This window comes from Syngnathus floridae, chromosome 3 (assembly GCF_059516105.1).
Source record: "Syngnathus floridae isolate MCC-2025c chromosome 3, RoL_Sflo_1.0, whole genome shotgun sequence".
Taxonomy (NCBI): Eukaryota; Metazoa; Chordata; class Actinopteri; order Syngnathiformes; family Syngnathidae; genus Syngnathus; species Syngnathus floridae.
The window spans coordinates 8,272,217-8,293,711 of NC_142415.1; the positions used below are offsets into that span (position 1 = coordinate 8,272,217).

At 39.5% G+C, this 21,495-nt stretch overlaps 1 protein-coding gene across 1 annotated transcript; it reads right to left on the bottom strand.

The window, feature by feature from the left end:
• Positions 1-5,675: 5,675 nt before the first annotated feature.
• Positions 5,676-20,240, bottom strand: glceb (glucuronic acid epimerase b). Its single transcript, XM_088371819.1, has 5 exons — positions 20,032-20,240; positions 15,600-16,120; positions 14,770-15,015; positions 10,413-10,702; positions 5,676-10,151 (listed from the first exon to the last, which is right to left on the bottom strand). The coding sequence occupies exons 2-5, from the start codon at positions 16,105-16,107 to the stop codon at positions 9,420-9,422; spliced, it is 1,776 nt and encodes a 591-aa protein (XP_088227945.1). The 5' UTR covers positions 16,108-16,120; positions 20,032-20,240; the 3' UTR covers positions 5,676-9,419.
• Positions 20,241-21,495: the final 1,255 nt, after the last annotated feature.

The following is a 21,495-nucleotide window of genomic DNA, read 5'->3' on the forward strand; positions in this document are numbered from 1 at the left end:
ACTCCTGAAGGAGAGCATCTCAAAGGGATTAAAAAAAGGTCAAAGAAAGAAAGTTGAAGACATATAACAACAAGAACAAATACAGAGAATGGATAATGGCAGATTCATTTGTATTTGAGGCCTTACTACCTCAGCCATGCACTTTATATTACCATCAACAAGTAATTTCTGCGAGGATACCTGATCACGTTCCCTCGCAGAATTGGCCTACAGGCATTTCAGAAAATGGACTGATTGTTTCTTTGCATGATACATCATGAGCATATTAACCTTAGGAAAGCAATTCCAAATACTGAAGGGTATGGGGGCTCTCGCTTGAAGTCAGGTGGGATAGCATAGGCTCCACTCACCCAGCTCAGACCCTAGTAAAAGTACCTAAGGGCCTAGTGCAGTGGTGTCAAACTGATTTTTTTTGCGGGCCGCATTGTAGTCATAGCTTCTTTCGGAGGGCCATTATGACTGACAACCAAATAAATGTATGAGCACCTCATATTATATACAGTGAAAGCTACAAAACAAACTGACAAATAACTCATTTTCAAATCAGACGAGTAAAAACTGGTCAAATATTTAAAAAAAATAGATATTATTAAAAGTGAAGACAATTTGCAATTCTAGTAATGACACACGAATTCGATGCACAATTTGTCGTCGCGGGCCACATAAAATGGTGTGGTGGGCTGTATCTCGCCCCCGGGCCTTGAGTTTGACACCTGTGGGCTTGTGGATGGATGGATGGATGGATGGATGGATGGATGGATGGATGGATGGATGGATGGATGGATGGATGGATGGATGGATGGATGGATGGATGGATGGATGGATGGATGGATGGACGGACGGACGGACGGACGGATGGAAGGACGGACGGACGGATGGATGGGAAAATTATGAGCTCCAGGGTCACCATGACAACAGTGGGCAATACTCATATGACCACGAGATGTCAGTGTTTTCAAGAGAAACGCTAAAGGGGCGGAAACATATTTATGACTCTTCCTGATGTTAATCTTCATTGATGAGCGGTTCAGATAAAGGATGGATGTCTAATGTGTGCTGAGGGGAACTTTTTTTTTGTCATTATAATTTCATTACTAGAAGAGCATTCAAAGAGCATTAAAACTAAATGAAATGCAGACGAGCGCAGCCGTGTACTTACTGCACGTGACGTCTGTGTCACTGTTTTGAGGTTTAGGTTCGAATCTCGGTTTGGACCTTCCTGAGTGATGTTTACATGTTTTACTTGCGCTTGTCAACGGTATACAGTATACCACCTCTTGTTGAGAGATCAACAGGCTCAGTAGATGGATGGATGTTATTGAAGAAAAGGTCAAATGTTGCATCTTTTGACAGTATGCCAAGAGCCTCACGTGGCAAGCTTGAAACATTTTTGTTACAGCTGCAAAAGCAGTAAGAACATGACATGAAACAAACTGGTTGGTGCTTGCATGAAAACCTTAACCTATTATTTTGGATCAAGAATAATAAAGAATTAAGACAGTAATTTACAGTAAATCGTCAAGTCATGTGCATGTCAGAGAATTATCGTGTGTTATTAAAAGTAGGCCGCTGTCAAGTTCATATAAATGCAAATGTTAAGAATCAAATAGAATACAATGTGGACACATACGAGTTGTCTTGAGCACTATAGTGAGCCAAACTAAATTCCCATCCTTGACTAATTTTGACAATTGAATAAAATATTGTATATTTGGAGAGAACGACCATTAGACAAAGAATGAATTAATACTAGATTACCAAAATTTATTTATTTGGAAAATGTACTAGATGAGGGATAACTACCTTGAGGCTACTTGTACATATTGTAACTATTTATACAGATGCACTGAGGCACTTGAGGTATCCGCAGACATTTGTAAATTGATCAAATCAATGAGAAATTACATTCTGTTGTGGGAATTATTGGTGTTATTTGAAATGTGTTTCAATAAAAGAGCTAAACCAATGGAGGGAAAAAAAAATCTGATATGATGACTCACTCATTTTCTAGTGGAGTACTTTGTACATTAAATGTCTGCATTGAAAATAAAAATAGATGATTTACTGCTTCCTCCCATTTAATTACTCCACAAAAATAGTAATTAACTATGTATGTCTACACATTTTCCATTTGTAATGATGGCATATGTGAGACAAAAAGTAACAGATGTCTTTTCGAATGCTGCTGTTGATTGGTATCCCTTGAGTTTCTGTTGCCGGCATATGTGTATCCAAATGAGTGGTATGCACAGCATGCTTTTGATACATTATTAATAGATTTTCACTACAGGCACTTCTTTTTCTTTGCTGACTTTCAGCCGTTCTTGTTTTTGACTCAATCTGGAGTATTCTTGGCAATAGACATAATACGTATTGACATTACTTAATAAATGTTACAAACGAAACAAATATTTGTTTTTCCCATTGTGGTCTAACTTAGATAAGGTTCTGGTGTAGTTATTCAGAAAGACATACGAGTCCAATAATACAAAGTCATAAGGAAATGAAAACATTAAACATAACATAGCACCCACACCACTGTATACTTTATGCAAAAATGAAACAATACGAAATGTTGGGAAAGTTAAAAGATGAACATAGAAAATTAATTGAGAAAAAACAATATTTCTGACAATTCTATGGTCACAAGCTCAACCTATGTTGCAGAAATCATAGATTTAATATGTCCCTCACACATCCACGCTCAGGCCACAATAACTTGGATTTATGGAGGACAATTCAAGAGACCTGAGGAGGGAATTTACTTTGAATCAAAGTAAAGACTTGAGTACAACTGGTAATTGAGTTGTAGTGAGACCATGATGTCACTGGCCTGGAGAAAATTGTATACTATCTATTTGGGCTGACAAGTGAATTGCACTTCAACGCAGTACACACTTTGTTTTCACACAAAAAAAAGACGGTATACTCTCTAGTCGGCTACTTAGAGTATGTATTGTAACGGCACAATTCAAAGCACACTATTGTGCATTTTGCCAAATATTAGATTTTTTATTGAACATAGAAGTGTATGCGAAGAGTGTCTCAAAAGGTTCTTTTCAATATATTCTGAAAAAAAAATACAGAACGTAGCCTGTTCATACAAAACGAGAAGAAGGTCATTCCACTCTCGGCTTCCACCAAAGTGGCGGTCCTTGAAGACGGTGATTCTCAAGTGGTAGGTCAAGACAGAAATGTGGTTGTGGATCCATTTTAGGTGAGTTGTGGACAGCTAATAAAAAAAATACATGTATTCTTATTTTGTTTTTATCACTACACTACATAAGCATACCAAATCCCCACATAAATATAAATATATATAAATATGGCAAGCGGTATGCTTTTGATGGTAGATCAAACACATTTAAACAGATTATGAAAATATAATATCATATACAGGTGTTGTTTGAGGATATCTTTAAACAAAACTTGTTCTTTATTGTTCTTCGCCTTGATGGGTCAAGACTATAAAACAAGGGAGAATACAGTTCCCAGGGTAACAATATTTAAGGACCACTGCGTGAAGACTCCCCAAAACAGGTACAGGAAGTCAATAATGTGGAGGAGGGTTCAAGAGAGTGTTAATTTCATCAAGTGGTTGAATTTATGAAGACCATAAAGCCAGAGGCCGTCTCAAAGGCATCTGAATGGCAGCCGAGGCGACAGGAAGGCTCGCACAGGAGCCATGAAGAGACTGAGCTTATCATCTTTATGATAATTGTTGGACAGGGAGGCTGCACTCAACAGTCAAGAGGGATGGTAATATCATTGGACCTGAAAGAAAGCATGGAGATGGATGAACGTGTTGCTGTGCTACACACATTATGATTATGTAGCAAAAAATGCCAGAAGGTAATGAAAAATACAAGCAGGCGCATTCCCTCTGAGGTGTCTGCACTTCTCATTGCATGGAAAGAGGGTAATTAGGATAAAATATTAATCCGGGTTGTCTCTCTTCATTTAGACATTTAGGACATATAATTCGGATATGTTGTTTGCTGTAAAGTCAGAACAGTTCAATATTAATGAACGAGTGATGCAAAGCAGCTTGACCAGAAGTAGGCTAAAATAGCAAAAGATCACTGAGCCCTGAAGGCTAAATGCTTTCCAAATACAATTACCTAGGCTCAATGAAGATAAATGGACCATGTTGACAGATCGCCATGCCTGGGTGCAGGTGCAATTGAGCTTAATTATGATCATTATAGCAGTGGCGGACCACCAGGGTTGACAATCAGAAGCTTTGACCATCGAAGTTATAGTATTTGTTTGTTTTCATTTATTAGCAACAGTTTATTCTGTTGACCTTGTAGCATTTCTCTTCTCAATGCTGTGTCTGGATGTTGCATTTTTCATCCAATCAGATTTGAGCCACTGTGTTCCGCCATGTTAATTTAATATGCCTTCAGATGAGAATCAGTCGTGCTCATGGTATTGCAATTGCCGTTTTGATGTAAGCAGCGATGGGCAAATTAAAAGATGGAGGAGGCCACAATGTTTTTGTTTTTTTGCCAATACCAACAGGAAGGAACATAGGACGAAAATGCCATTTTTAAGAAGCCAAAATACATGTTTGCTTTTTCATTGACACAATGCGCTGTAGATCACACTATCTTAATATATTTCATGCTTAAAAAGCATATATGAAAGAGGCAAGCCAACAGAAAAAGGTATGAAGCAAAGAAAAAAAAATACACGTTTTTGTTTACCCATAAAAATCCCCATTCATAGATTGCACAAAAATTCTTTAGGAGCATTCTTTTCTCACCAAGGTCAACTCACTTATTATTGCATTGTATTTGTCCTGCATTCCATTCAAAAATCCCCAAATGAATGGGCCTACCCACACACACTCACATACACACACACACACACTTCACTTGCGTGATGCAGTGCAGAATGGAACAGCGGTTCACTCGGCCTTGTTGAAGGTACCCTGCAAAGCTGATGCGTAACAGCAGCCACTTTTCCAACATAAAGCTTTACAACACTATTAACTCCTTGAATATGTCTGTTATTGGAGGACACAAATTGGAAGTACTTGCAGTAAGCATATCGGAATATGTGTAACATCGCTGATAATAACTGATTAGGGTCATACAGAAAAAACAGTCAATAAGTCTTTCCATTTCAAGACTAGCCTATCCTCTTCGAGTCCACCAAAAGATTACTTTCATGGATCCAATTACCTTCACAGTGGCTCAAATAATGGCCAATAGACCAGCCAAAACTTTAACAACATCATTGTGAAGGATGAGCAATTAAGGGGGTTTCTGATTTGAGTTGTGTTACCATGGTGGAGGCGGCTCAACCTGAATGTATATGCAAGTTTGATTTTGTGGAACCGATTTCTGATTTCAGTCTGAAATCAATTGGGATTCAAATGAAGCCCATTACATGGCAGTAATGAGCTTTTGACAAAAGCTTTTTGGTCTAGTGAAGAATAACTTCAGGGTAAGCTTAACTACAACCACACAGACCTCCACTATGCCACAATTTTACCGGACAGTAATATGTAATTCAACTGGGACGGAAAACGAGCATATTGAATAACTCATATTGAATAATGAGTCTTTCCTCCATCTTATGAATAACATTTTGAATATTTGTCAACATTAATAAAGTTGAAGTAATGCAGTTATGCTCCTCTCTTGCCTTAAAAACAGACACAGAGATCAAGAAAATGCTTTTATTTTCCTTCCTTCTAAATTTGTTGAAAAAAAAAAACTGGTTTTGAAGCACAAAGTTTTACTTGGAGTATAAACACATCTATTTATGTTAGCATTTGCACATTGTGCTTGGACTGGGAATTCTATAGAACCACTCTGGGATGACACAAACCAAAGTAAACATTTTATTGCATAAATTAGGTTGACTCAGTGGCAACTATACGAGCAGATAGTGAGGGAAAAAAAAGTTAAATGAGGGTAAAGGAAAGTGTATAGTTGAATAATAACAGCAGCTTTCTTAATGTAGATGTTGCACCTCGTCTGGGAAAGAAATACTAAAGCCAAAAATAGAGTTTTTTTAAGTATCTTAAATATAACTTGTGCTTTTGTTTGAACAGCAAAACCTTTAACTCTTCTGTAAATTACTCTAAACAAAAGAGACAAATAGACCCCAAATCCACATTTAAACAAACTTGAAAGAAAAACAAAATCATGGGAGTGTACAGCTTTTTGTCCCTTTCTATTTTTAAACAACAGTAGAGCAAATTTTACTCGAACCTGCACAAGCATTAGTTAAAAGGCACAGTCACATGGAGTTCTCTTCCGAAATGACTGAAGTCCATAAAATGCTTGAAATATTTTGCACAAAAATATATACATTTAAGTATTCTCTACTTTGGTATAACCAAAACAAAAAAATTGAGCTACTGTGCTAATGGTGACATTTAAAATGAGTTCACTCGAAGGAAATACAAACAAAAATACAAACAAGCACGAGCGTTCATAGAAAAAAAAAAAAACTCTTATTAGATTTAACTGTTTTGTGTTGCTAACTAACAACAACAAAGAAAACTATTGAGTAAGGTAAAGCACCAATACGAAAGGAATTACGAATCGAAAAATTGATTTCACCTCCATTTAACCATCTCGCCCACCTTAATTGAATCATTGTTAATACGACTAGTGTCTCTACTTACTGTCAACAACCAATAAAGTCATCTTTTGTTTTTTGTTTTTTAACATTCTGTCCCCTGTACAACTAGCCACCCCTTTCATTTAGTTACAATCAAAAACAACTGCCAAGACTGGAAGCTACGACATGTTGATATCCTTGGATCAAGTTGGATCAATTTGACGGTGTCCGTTAATGAGTGACAAAGTAGGGGCATTTTGTGGAACATAATCTGATGTCTGAAGGTCAAAATAGGCCAGAAAATGTATTAAATTTCTTTGCCTTTGGGGGGAAAAAAAGTTCAATAAACCTGAAAAAAAAAAAAAAAAAAAACCCACAGCTGCCTACTCCTGCAAGTTCTCTAAGTATGCCAGGTTGAAAATGACATACACACATGAATAAATATTACATGATGCTAACTGTGATGTATTAGAAAAAAATAAATAAAAGCGAGTTTTATCTCACTCCTGAAAAACTGTGAACAAACCAGATTTATTGTAATAATATGACAAGTCAATTTGTGTATTTCTGTCAAAATTGTATCGATAAATTCAATTATGCTTATTGTGCGTCTCACCGTTTCTAAAAGTCATCACATCATTTGCAAATATCAATGTCTCGGTAAGCCCAACAAATGTGGGTTATCACATCATCACTGTATTGTGATATTATTTTGGGCAAAATAGCACAATAATAGTCTATTCTCCTGCCATTTCCATCCTAATTGTGCATTAATATACTTTATTCTGACATGGTCTTTTTACCTAAAACAACATTTTTAGCTACACGGTCTCCTGATTATTGTCATAAGGAATATATTTAGTTCAATTTCCCATAAGAAAAAAAAATCCACCTTTGTGTCTCTAGAGTCCCTGTTGAAAGCAGAGAAGCGCTTCACTGGCTAGTGGATAACGGCACTTCGACTGTGAATATTATGCAAGGTCAACAGTAACATCCTTCAGAAAGTCTTTTTGTTTTGCTGACTCATTCCAGACTGTGCAGGCGCTCTAGCACATTCCATGATTGAATGGTTACACCCTTAACACTGCTGGGTTAAAGGGTAAAAAAATTGGACAGAAGCTTTTCAGAACGTTTTGGAGAAAACCACCAATTTTTTGGTAAAATAACCCCTGGGTCATTCCAATTTAATACTAGGAATTTCAAGAGTGCTGGGTTAGGGTTAGTTAGTTAATTTGGCTACACAATTCAAAAAAGCTGAGATGTTTGATGTATGATACACTGAGGGGAAAATGAGAATCGACTTGGGGGTGTTTAAGACTCTCAATAAGTCCCCTCAGGCTTCTTAGGCATTTAAAATGTTCACAGCGCTATATTTGAAAATTGTCTCAACCAACTACATTTGTCTGCTGAATTTACAAATTGGAGTGGTGAGTTGTAATGAGAGAACTTTTAGTGCCCATGCCAAATCAGTCAAGAAAGACGCCCAATTGGGGAAAAAAAAGCGCAAAAACCCTTTCGTAGAAACAGCCGTGGTAAGTCTTTCCGACATATTTGATTGCAAGAACCTCATAAACTGAACTGAGCAAATCTTAACCGATTTGAGATTGTGCTAAAATAGGCTTGATTGGCAGATATTGCCCACCTTGGTTATTGACTGTGTATCCGTTTAGCCAGTCGTGGAAATGCTACAGTTTGGTAATTTACCTTGTCTTCCATCGGCAGCTCACAAAATTTGGTGATGGAAAAATAAAAAAAAGCAACAAATTTATAAGCTCTTTTCTAAAATAAATTGTTAAATAGATACATCTTTCCATGTACGTTGATCGCAGTTAAAAATAAAAAGGTTTTCAAATTTTTAAACAAACATGGGAGCCTCACAAACCATTGCAAATATTTTTTTGATGTTGACCTCTAACCTTTGCATCTATAGCAGCATTCTGGTTAATTAAGGTGCCACCATTTCACTGAAAAGCAGTGGAAATCAAGGGCAAATTATTTGTATTGTCGTTTGTGTGTGGTAGTGTAATGCATACTATGTGATCATTTTTTTTTTGGCAATTTCCTCTTCCAAACATGTCTTAATATAATTTTCAACATACATCTACAACAGTGGTTCTTAACCTTGTTGGAGGTACCGAACCCCACCAGTGAGAGAGAAAAAAAAAAAAAATCTAATTCAAGACATAGATGCTTTAATGGTGCAAAAAATGAGCCGTGCAAGAACATCACCTTGTTCAAAGAGCAAAACCAACGCAATGCATGAACTCACAACAAATTACACACCTGCAAATCAGTGTGACTTCTGTTGTTGCCTTTGCGAGACCATATAGGTCATCACGAATTTACACGATAAATCAGGTGTGTTCGGACCTCCGTAGTGCAGAACCCTGAGTTCGATCGAACCCAGGTTAAGAACCACTGATCTAGAATGAAATTTGAAAAATACCACTGATCTAGAATGAAATTTGAAAAATAGCTGAAATGGGCTCACCATTTCAAGTTATTTCAAATCAGTTTCTGAAGACAAAAAAATGCATTCCAAGTTATTTCAAATCAGACAAAAAAAATGCATGTTAAGTTAAATTAAGTCTGTGCATAATTACAAACCCGAGCTCCTCCCAAAAAGGCGTGCTACAAACGTTGCAGCAGAGAACACAACACCCGTAACTGAGCGCACTCATCTTAATGTTGAAAGCTGCAGCTACTAATACATCCTTGGGATTTAAAAAAAAAAAAACACTCGACACTGCAACGCCTACAGAGTGACGCACATCACAAGCTTACTCACATACACATTCAATCAAGCCTCGATTCACACGTTAGATTTTCAAATCTATCTAGTTGTGCTTAGCGCGATTGCCTTTCAAGTAGCCTTTCCAGCGCTTCGCTACATCCTTGAAGAGCGGAGAGTTATCTATTGATGCCAGCAGCTGGAGCTGGTTAATGTGCGTGGTATGGTAGTCCCAGCGAGCCAAGTTGGGCGCAGTGCCCAAAATGAAGTGGCGCAGGTCATAGATGCTCCCTGATCCGGTGTCATAGAGCGGCAGCATGGCCTTCAGTGACTCCATGCCGCGGTTAAACAGCTGCCTGGCCTCCTTGCCCAGCGTTTCACCAGCTGTCTCACTCAAATCGTAGAGTCCCAGCAGGGAGTAGATGAAGCCGTTGAGGACAAAGTTACCCGGTGAGGTGGGATACTCTTCGTACCAGTCATATTTGTTCATGAATACAGCCTTGACCCCGTGCTGCGCCGACGGCACCTTATAAAGTCCGACTGCCTTCAGCGCAGCGTTGAGGTAAGTGCGGTCCTTGGTGACGATGTAGGCCCTCACAAGGGTGGACATGGCCTGGCCTTGGGCCATTGCCGAGTACCAGCCAGGGTCAAGAGGCCGGAAACCGTCACCCAATTTACGTGTGATCATGATGGGCCAGCCGCCACGTTCGTCCTGGTTCCGCTTCAGCCAGTCGCTGGCGGCAAAGAAGGCGGCCATGTGGGCAGTCGTGGAGACAGTGACGTTGTCAACGAATCCCCGTCCTTGCAAAAGTATTCGAACAACTCGCTTGGGCATGATCTAAAGAAGAAACAATGATGGTTAAAAGCTTATGTTCAACACAAAGAAAAAAATGGGCATGTTCAGCACTGTGTTAGTACATCACCTTCCTTTTCACAACACTCAATAAGCATTTGGGAAATGGGAACAAAATTGCTTTATAGGTGGAATCGTACGTAATAAATTGTAGATCAAGTGCAAATGCATTTGCTAGTAATCACAACTGTAGCCTTGTATAACTATGATCGTCGCGTGACAAGTCAGAACAAGCAGCTCACCAACCTTAGTGGCTTTGACAGCCTTGGTGTTAGACAAGCCAACGCCTTTCCTAAAATCTGTCAGGAGGTCACGCATCAGGGTGCTCCACGTGGTTCGGGGCCCTATGCCATAGGTGATTTCACGATCTTTGAAGGCGATGAGTTGCGTATTGGTAACGTAGTGGATGGTGAAGGGCGAGCCTTTCTCTGTAGTCTCAAGGATCACAGACAAGCTGCCGTTGGAGGTGAACTTGATGTCCAAGCTGAGGATGAAGTCTTTGGTGTTATCTATAAGGAGTGACACTGCCTCTGACTCTGTGGAGAGAGAGAGAGAGGTTCATTAAACTGAATTTCAACAATTCTGGAGTGAGCCAATAGGCCATCAGACTATTTTTAACTGACTCTGTGTATAGAGCAAGATAAAAAAAAAAAAAAATCAACTCGCCTCATTACAATGTAAAAACATAATAATAATTTTAAATATATAATATTCAATATTACGGGGTATCTTCAACCAACAGTGTCAAGCTATTTCAGGATGCACATGACAGATGTGTTATGGCATGCTGCTCATAATATAAAGTAAAAGTAGGGAAGGAAGAACAGAGGTGAATCAGAGGTAAAGTACAACACCAAGTGGTAATGCAGTTTTGTCAGTGAAGTATTCAGCTTGCTGTCAGGTCTGCCACAACGCCTCTTTCTCTGAATGAAGTCTTTTCAAGCTCAGCATAATTATTTCAGTAGGTTTTGTGAATTCACTTCAATCCCACTGAAGTGCCAGCAAATCTCAGAATAATCCTTTCTTTCACCACATTACCTCTTACTCTGCATAGCCAAGAGAGTTCAAAATAGAATCAAGACCCTATAAAAGTTGGTGAGAGGTGAAAGGGGGTTGGGGATTCAAAAATGAGGATAAGTAATGGAATGGTGACTGAATGCAGTCGGACAGAAAAAAGAGAGAAAATGAGCCAAGAGAGAAGGCAGTTGTCAAGCAGAAAGATTATTTGTCACATAGTTGCATACTCCGAGATGGTAGGACGAAGACCGCAGACACAAAGACAGTCGTCAGGAGGAGAAATGAAGGAGAGAGACAGTCTGGCAGGGGCCTCTCGATGACTACAGCTCTTTAATGCACTCATAAATCCATTACTTAAGGGAATGCAGAGAGTAAGTGGATTTGTACTCTGGCCCTGTGATTACTCGGGCATCGATAAAGGATGGGTAAAGAATATAGACGAGATTCCACCTTTTCTGTGTGTCCCTTCAATGTGGCTGTTCAAAGGAGGTGACAGGGATGGCATGTTGTTAAACTATCCACTTTAAATTCAGTTGCAAGTATGCAGAGGCTCTCACTGACAACAGTCAATGTACACTTTATTCATGCATGACTGTGCACAAGACAGATGTATTGAGTATTGTCTTGTGACTAAAAAGCGATGGCTACATTATCAAAAGATGACAGCAGTTAAAGCCCTTTTCACACTGCACTCGCTCATTACGAAGAAGTCGTGTGGCAATGCAAAATGACAGGTAGCGGCCTAACAGGAATTAAAAAGGGAGATTGTGCAGCTGGTTAGACCACACCTCAACAAGACGTATCGTTCACTGTTGAAAGAAAAAAAAAAGGACTTTACAGTTTTCTCATTGGAGGCGTGTGTCTGACATCATGGCGCCGGCACTCTCAAATAGAATATTTTCCTATTCTGGACGCCTTGCCGCTGGTGGCAGACCTCTCACTGTGCCGCACCGCCCAGCAATGCTCCATTTCGTGGTCCCCGCCCCTCACCACATACACAATGAATGGCTGAGTCATACTAAATGCAGTGTAAAAAGAGCTTAACTCATACAAGGACGTCTCAAGACCAAGCTTCCCAGACAACAGGGTGTGAGATAAATGCGTTGAAATATTTTGTTGTTTTAAAGGCACTTGGTGTGAACATGTTATTAACATTACAGCCCGAACATTGCACCAAAATGAAAAATGAAAATTCTCACAGCTCCACAGAGTGCCGTTTTTGTCCTTAGTTTACACATTGGTTTCTGGTTTCGGCCAAGAATTTTCATTTTTGATGCAATGTGTAAACTAAGGACAAAAACGGCACTCTGTGGAGCTGTGAGAATCTTTCTGGATGCACATATATATGGCTGCTGGAGAGACAAGGAGGGGGAACTTTGGTGTTATTTCCGAACACACCTGATTTACTGTGTAAATTCGTGATGACGCATATCTGAACTGGTCTTGCAGAGGCACACTAATTTGCAGGTATGTAATTAGTTGAGTTCATGCATTGTGTTGGTTTTGTTCTTTGAACAAGGTGATGTTCATGCATGGCTCATTTTGTGCACCAGTAATAAATATTGATGTCTTGAATTTGAAAGAAAAAAAAAAAATCACTAAAGAGGGGCTCAGTGAATGCACTTATGAAGCTGGTGGGGTTCGGTACCTCCAATAAGGTTAAGAGCCACTGCTCTAAATTGACCTTTTGTTTTTAACCCTCTGTTTTTGTAAGACGTATCTTGCCACAAGCTCCATGGTAGTGCCCCAGTCTTACGACAACATCACGGCCAGCCCTACACGACAGAGACCAGGGTTTCAAACTGGTTGGTACGTCACAACATCCAATTTCTGCTGTGTTGTTTTGGTGACAAACGTAGTTTTGTCCAAACCTGAAAATACACTTTTGGGCCATTTTTGGCCAAAGATTTTCAGTGAGGGAATTTTTAGTACATCCCTAAAACCGATATTTTAGCTTACAAAGTTTCTCTAAAAAAAATAGTGCCAGCTTTATACAGCTGCCCACACAACATCGCCACCATGTTTGGCGCAGTAAAGCCGATGTTAACGCTCACATCCATCAAGGATGAGCTGGAAATATACAAAATTATTTGAAAGCCTGAAATTTATTCATTCAAATACATTAGCATAATATTGTTTGCACACTTGTTTTATTCAACCAACTGCATGGCTATGAAGGTACCCAGTAAAGGACAGCATAGGAATAAGCAGATCCCAAATAGTAGGTTATTATCAGGAGACTCACAATTGATCCACTTATCAGAGGACTTGAGATGGTGCTCAACACTTGTGCCCTAGATACACTAAGAAGAAAAAATAAGAGGAGAAAATGGAAGGAAGCAGAACTAGACAAAGAGAGAATCAGACATCAGTGGAGAAAAAAAGACATACTTTGAAGATGGGCTTTCTGATGAGAATAGAATTCAGACCACACCATGTAAGTATGATTGCAAATTCCAATGCTTAGACAGTACAAAAAGACAGAAAAGTGGATGGAAATCAGTAAACCGTGGTGGATGACAGGACCAAATCTGCAGCGAGACAAGACAGATAAAAGGAGGATTCAGGGTGCTGCGAAAAAAACTAAAGGAGTAATGATGAAAACAGCAAGAAAGAGCGATGATTGGGAGTTGAGCCGTAAAGCACGGTGAGGTTAGACAGGAGCGGGAGGAAAAAAGTGTAGACCCTGACAACGGCAAAGGAATTGTTGATGATGAGAGGCTGAAAGTGTGTGTGTGTGTGTGGGGGGGGGGGGGGGGGGGGGCTAAATTACAGTGAGACAGCACCTCAGTAGAGGACAACTAGAGAGAAAAACAGCAGGCACTCAACACAATCATGACAGCTAACGCGCTAAGCTTAGGGTGGAAAATTTTCAGTTTTGATATATGGTCGGTCACATTTTCCTTTTGCTATAATCTTGAACACTCACAACACACATTAATAAATAACATTCACCTAAATCTCAATTTTGCGTGGGGTCCGGAATTTGGTAATCGTGTTAACCCCGAAAGCACGTTGTATAGAACGTCTTGTTTTGATTTAGAAAGGCATGTTTTTAGGCAGTCGTAGTGGTCCTTTGTTACGTTAATTTAGGTCAGGCATGTTGTTGGGCAGGCGAAGAGGTCCAAGTCTGCTGACATTTTATCAGGTGGACTGAGTAAGTCATTTTGATGCTATGTGAATTGGAAGGAAGAGAGAATGAAGCAGCCACTTATGCTACTACGCTCTGACTTGTAACTGTGAGATGAGATGCTTCCGCAAACGTCCCCCTTTCTGAACCAAAACCAATCCTGTCTGGACTCGGGTTTATAAAACTTTCAAGCCTCTCAAGTTAGTTTGGCACTAATCATTACATAATGTCTACTATTTGCTTGTGTAACATTATTTTTAGGAATATGTCATCATGGAGTGGATCCGCTGCCAACCAACGCAGTCTGCTAGTAGTGTATTGTGTGACACTGTATGAGTCACACTACACATACAAATCAAACTGTCCTGCGGGTGGAACTCATATCGAACTACCTACAGTTAACAAGCGATAAACTCTTTTCCCAAAGCCATGGGGACTCACAGAATGCGTACATACCTGGGGTACTGAACTGGCGAACTGAAGTAGCTCGGCTCTTGTCCTGGACACGGCTGAAACTGCAGCCCTTGGGCACACTCCATGTTGCCACGCTGGCTCGGCTATCTCTCTCCTCGGCTGTATCATACACCACCAGGTGGGGTGGACGCTCTGTTAGGTTTTTGCTGTAATGACTCAAGCCATACTGGGCAACCTGGATGGGATAAAAGTAGCCCTGAGGACCCCACTGAGTAGACAGAGGCACACCTTCAGAAGAGAAAGAAATATTCTGTTATGCCACCCACCAGGAAGAAGAAAATATTTCATGCCCCAGAGTCTATAAATAGTATCATATGTCTATAAAATTTTAATAAGTACATGACTACAAAACATTGTATCCTAATTACCATGTTCCCTGAGGTCACCAGCATCGCCCCCCTATTGCAAAGGACTGAGCTACAGGGAAATTTCACAAGTTCTTCAGTCACCCAAAAACAAGGAGCGTGACAATGTTGTACCTATACAATAACTGTCCACAGAGAGTGCGCTGGCTGGCTGGAAACAGCTGTGTTACTGTCACTCTTAAACACTGATACTAAAATCCAGACACTTTGCGCAAAATTAAGCGACTGTGGTTCCATTGAGCAATTGTACGCTCCGATTCCTGCCGCTTAGAGACGTTTAAAGATTACGAAAACATCTAATTTTGTTGCTATACTGACAAGCTGAAAATCATGTAACCAAATTGGGGCAAGCCTTAGGCTGTAATTTAATGAATGAACAACTGATGTCATGCAGTATAGTATATATCTTAAGTGTATGTACCAATATATCTCTGCAAAAAGCCTTACCTTCCACTCCACTGATGCATTTCACTCTGTCACGGACCTCCACATTGTAGCCCTCAAAAGACATAAAGACTCCATTTGGGTGATATGGCTCCCGTTGGGCATAAACCTTTGAGTAACTTTGTTGAAACTCAAAGCGATCATAGCCATCATACTGCACCACTCTGCCAGACACCTCAAAGTATTTTTCAATCCAACTGAAGGGCATATAGATGTCGCCCCCCTCACGGCGGCATTTGATCGTGGATTCATCATTGATCTGGCAGTCAATTTCCTCATACTTGATGCCACCGACAACAGGTGGAGGTTCCGGAGGTTGTGGAGGGTGTTGTTGGCTGCCAAGGCTAGCATCTCTTTCCTTGGGACTTGGTCCCACCAATGCGGTTCGAGGCAAAAAACGTAGGGAGCTGTTACTAGTGCAGCGATTCCACAGCAACACAGAGATGAGTGTGAAAAGAGCGCAGATAACAATAAGGGTCTTATAGTTGACTCGAGCTGCCAGGCAACGCATGGTCGCAACTTCCCTAAAAGAACAAAAACATTGTAGTCAATAAAACTGGATATAAATGTAATGGGTTCACACAACAAATGTTTATGTTGTGTTGGATGTTGTGTGCCTTATGTCTCCTTACATATGAAGTGGTCATAGTGTCTGCCAAAATACATTAAACTGAATCCTTCTAATTTGAGATGAATAATCAGTATGTTAGATGGGACACTCATATGGTCTGTTGAGAATAATCATTTTGGATATAGTTTTCATGTAGTGCATATCTTCACTCATGTGGCAGGTGCCCAGGTGACATTGGGACTTATGAAGAACTGAATTCCTTTGCACTCACCACACCCAAGCCTAATTACCTCTAGAGTATGGAAAACTGAATTTGTTTGCACTCACCACACCCAAGCCTAATACCTGTAGAGTCCTACTCAATTCAGGAATCACAAAAAAATAATCTGTCTGCCATAATAAAAAGATAACTTAAATGCAACAAAATTCAAAGGATCCATCTGAAGGAATTCAAGAAGAGATGAAAAATGACCTTAACTGACAATCAGTCAGCAAAGAGTTAAAAAGCCATTTCTAAAGCTTAAGGAGCAAACCATGAGAGCCATTCTCCGCAAATTGAAAAAACAAAAAATGGTGGTGAGGCAACGAGTGGCCGGCCAACAAAAATTACGCAAAAATCATAGCTAGGACTGATGATTCCGGCTCAAAACATGACTCTGGTAACTCCCTGCTGACACTGTAGCCGAGTTGGCACTTGGCGGCCATCCACTATTCCGCCCATCTTGATCATCCAGGGTTACGTGCAAGGCACTCATCAGTGAACCACCTCAAGGACTACCTTTGGCATTACTGGTTAGAAAATCCTCCACTGACCGAAGATGTGTTAAGAACCTTTGATGCATCCTCAAGCAAAGCTCTACGAAGGTGGTGGGGGTTCACATTGAAACTGCAACTTTGGGAGGCTATTCTGACATCCTGAAGAAAAAATTCAAGCAGAAGCTGGTCAAAAACTCAACTTCAAAGGGTGCTGGACTTGCAAAGCTACTATCAAATATGAAGTCCGACGGTTAAATTGGAACTTGTTTTTGATTGAAAAAGGTTTTGATTTCTGTAAATAGAATGTCCTGATCCTGCAAAATCAGTAAATGGCTATTTTCAATTTCTTGCAATTACCATTGTGAAGTTTGTTTAAGAACATTGACATTATTCTCTAACAGTCACTGACTTTGAAATTATACTGAATGCCAATGGCATTGACTCACATTGTAATCAGTTTGCATAATAATAATCATTTGGAACGTAACGTAATGGTAAGGTAACAGCAATTCTAGTCGACAACATGAAATAATTTCCTCCGGAATGTGTATTACAGGGCAGTGAAGCCAAGCAGCACTTGAGCTCCTCTTGGAGATGACTATCCATGCTTGACCCTGTGCTGACACCATTTACATTGCATTTACATATTGTCCCACACACTCGACCTTTCTTAAGTGGACACCACCCATATAAATCAAGAGCATTAACTTTATGGCTCACTCTTCTAAATACATTTTGAACATTTAGTAAATGATATTTCTTGTGCAGCAGCTTGACTGGGAATAATATTAGGTCAATAATTATCACTGTTCCTAATTGAATACATTCACGTCAACACATCTTGAATTAGGTCTTCTAATGTATTATAACAGCATGGCTGCGTTTTAAATCCTTAGAAGAGTTGCAAGGAGAAATAACAAATACTACAGTAAACTAAATGGAGCCACACAATTGTCATTTTATAATGCAAAGACAAGCTTGATGTCACACTCCACCCACCACAAGTCAAATCGCACCCTGTGAGAAATGCTATACATCACATTACATTATCAATGTGCAAGAAACTACTTGAGGAAGCATGAAAGCAAAAGAATGAAGCCATGTGATGTGGAAATGTTAAGACATGTTTTGGAACCCTTGTCCTTAGGGCAACTCAACCACTGAGGTGAAGCGTGCGTTGGAGTTGGAGCTAGTTATTAAGCAACATTTCAGTGAACTGCTGCGTTAAAAAAATAAACGGTAGAGGCCAGGGTGGTAAAAGGGTCATCTCCCAACCCAAAGGTTACGGGTTTGATCCTGAGCCGTTGTGACAATGTCAAAGTGTCCTTGAGCAGGATACTCATAACCCGCGAGTAGCTCTTCAGAATGGGACAATAATGTATTGGCCATGAACTGCATGCTGATAATTGCATAATATAAACCTGAACAATAAGGTGTGATCTACACTGCATAGTTCAAATGAAATAAAATATCTAATTGGGGGAAGTGGTAACGTTTGTTTTGACCAATCAAAGCAAGGGAAATCCTAATCAGGAAGTTAAAAAAGCAGAAATCTCTTTTCCAGCTAGAAATGCACAAAGCGCTTCTGCAAGAACTGAATTAATTGCGGCATCCAGGCATTCGTCCACCGATATCGCCATGTTTGGTTACTTTGTTTCTTTGTTCCCTGGTCTCAGCGCTTCTTACTTTCGTCACAGCCACCAAACTCATCATTGCTTTGTGATTGATCCAGCATAACATTGTATATTAATTAATATGTTCCCGAGGTAACATCGGGGGCCCGCACCACCATTTGAGAAGCATTGGTTTAAATCCAGCCTAAGGATGTCTATTACAATCACACCACAAGCTAAATGACCTAATTAGAAACAACAGGACAGTACGTCGGCCTCACTGTTCTGAGGTTGATGGTTTAAATCTCGGCTCCAGGCAAAATGTGTGATGTTAACGTAGACTTTCTATGTGTGTTTACTCCCAAGTATTCTGGTCCATCTGTGCCCTGTGATTGACTGGTGACTACATCTCACCGAAAGTCAGCTGTGATAGATTCTAGTTCATTTAAGTCTATACACAACCTGTGTTAACTAATGCATTCAAGTATCAACTATAGAAACACTATATATGTATATATGTTCAAATGTTATATATATACAAATATATAGTACATAGTATAGACAACATAATGGCTAATTTCAAGAAAGTCCTTATAGAGTGTCGAAACATGCATAGGCCACATCATGTACTATGAATGTGCATGAAAACAATTAATGATCTTTTCTTTAACTCCTCGAAAAACAATCGCAGTCTTTTATTTGGAATTAATAAACATAGTACCATAGATCTATGATTGAACTCCCTTTACTAATATTTACAGGTTTTGCCATTGTATTGTTTTGAAATTCATTATCGCAATAAAAAAAAAAAAACTCGTAAACATTGGTGAAGTACATCACATACATTGACTGACCTCTCATCATTATTTCACACAAACGCGACATCTGCATATAAGCAAGCAGTTTGACATCTGCATGAAATCCGTGCACTACAGAAAGGGACGAAATCAGGACGATTACTTTGAGAAGAGATTTAAACTTAACAGTTATGTGGCCATCCTGACTGTGAATAAACAAGGGTACCTAAGAGGGTCACACAGTTGCTGGCATGGATCCGAAACTAACAAGTGTGAGTCTCCTAGTTTAGTTGCCTAACAACAACAAAGACGCTGATTACTCATGATTACACACTGTGCACAAAGCGAGCACATTCCCAGAGCCAATGAACCAGTTCACATTAAGCAGACATGTCGTTAGCATATAAGCTCTAGCAAAGGCTGGTTTCATATCCCTGGGAGGACATGGAGCTTTGAAGTTACTGCATTCTTTTTCTAGTTCCGTTGTGGAGAGCCTATGTGATCGATGCTGTTGTAGAGACGAGACGGCAAAGTGATTTCAAGGAAAAACACATTTCAAGAGAGAGGACAATTGATGTTGTGTTTTTGTGTGTGTGTGTGTCTTTTTTAAGAGCTCGTTAAATACAAGTGTAATCCAGCTAGCTGTATATGAGTGCGTAAAAAAACCGAAGGCAAAAAAGACATGATCGCGACCTTACCTGCAGCATCAATGATGATCAATGTTGCGGAGGTGAATTTTATTTGGCCACGCCGACAGAAGTTGTTTTCGCCTGTAGTTTAGATTAAATATTCCGACTTCACATTTGGCAGAATCAACCAGGGAGGGAAGACATAACAAACAGCCTCCTAAGCATAACGGCGACTGACCAGCACACAGTTAAAGCGTCAGTCTGCTTGGAGCTGCGAGGCTTTCTGATATCGCGAGATTAAACGACAACTACACGAACCAATCAAAAAGGCACATTTCTTTGGCAACTTAAGGAACACTAAACGGAATGCGCTTAATTAAAAAAAGTTTTTTTTCCTGAGCGTTTTGGGGAGCTTTTTATTTGACATATAATTTTAATAATTTATTTAGTGATTGTTTTTTGTTTTTCGAAATTATTTGTTTCTATCATTTAAAAATGTAATTCTGAAAAAAAGAAAATGAAAATGAAAAATAGAATAAATATTCTAAAAATAGGGAGGAAAACTTCAATAAAACAGAAAATATATATATTTTTTAAAACAGAATAAAATGTTCTTAAACAGAGAGAAAAATGTATTAACAAAGACAGAAAAAAAATCTGAAAAAGGGGAAATAACAACAGAAAACAATAGTTTTAAAAACTGAATTCTTCCCCCCAAAAAACAATCAGTAATTCCATAAAACAAAAGAGATATTTTAAAACGGTTTACCATATTTTAATCATTTGAAACCGACATGCAAGATCAAATTGAGGACCTGCTATTATGCTATTAATCACACACATACACACACACACACACACACACACACACACACACACACACACACACCACACACACACACAACTATTTGATTCAATGTCCTGTGTCATTTACAGTTCAGCTGGTATACATTCGCTTCCAATATGTCACCATCGAGTAGAGACTTTTCTCAGATGTCCTGTGATTTCCCCCATGGAACCTCCTCAATGCTTGATCCTTGTACCTTAGAGTGCATTTAAAACTGCTGCTCCTTAATATGGTGGTGCAAGAACAACTTTGCAAAGAACTTTACAATTCAGGTCACATTCGGAAATATGTTGCAACCCCCCTGCTTTGCTTGTACCGCTTGAAAACTCAGGGCTGCTCAAATATACTGTTTAGTTATTCAAAGTTTACCAAAAAAGATGGGCCAGAGCCAGTGCGTCAGGGAACAAAGATGGAAACAGTTCAAGCACAAACTGCTGATGCGGTCTGCATTGGGAAATTAATGGGAGTGGGGTGCACTCGGCCTCGGTGAACTCAACACTCAGAGAGTGGTGTTAGGCAATCAGCGTGAATTTCTGAATGCAGCCTAAGAGACTTAAGATGAGCCCTAAGAGTCATGTTTTTTTCCATCCTCTTCTGATTAGTTCAGCTAAATCGTCAGCCATGATTACCTTTCTGATTGGTTCTGCTAAATATGCGCACCAAATCTTAATTTTATAAAAGACGAC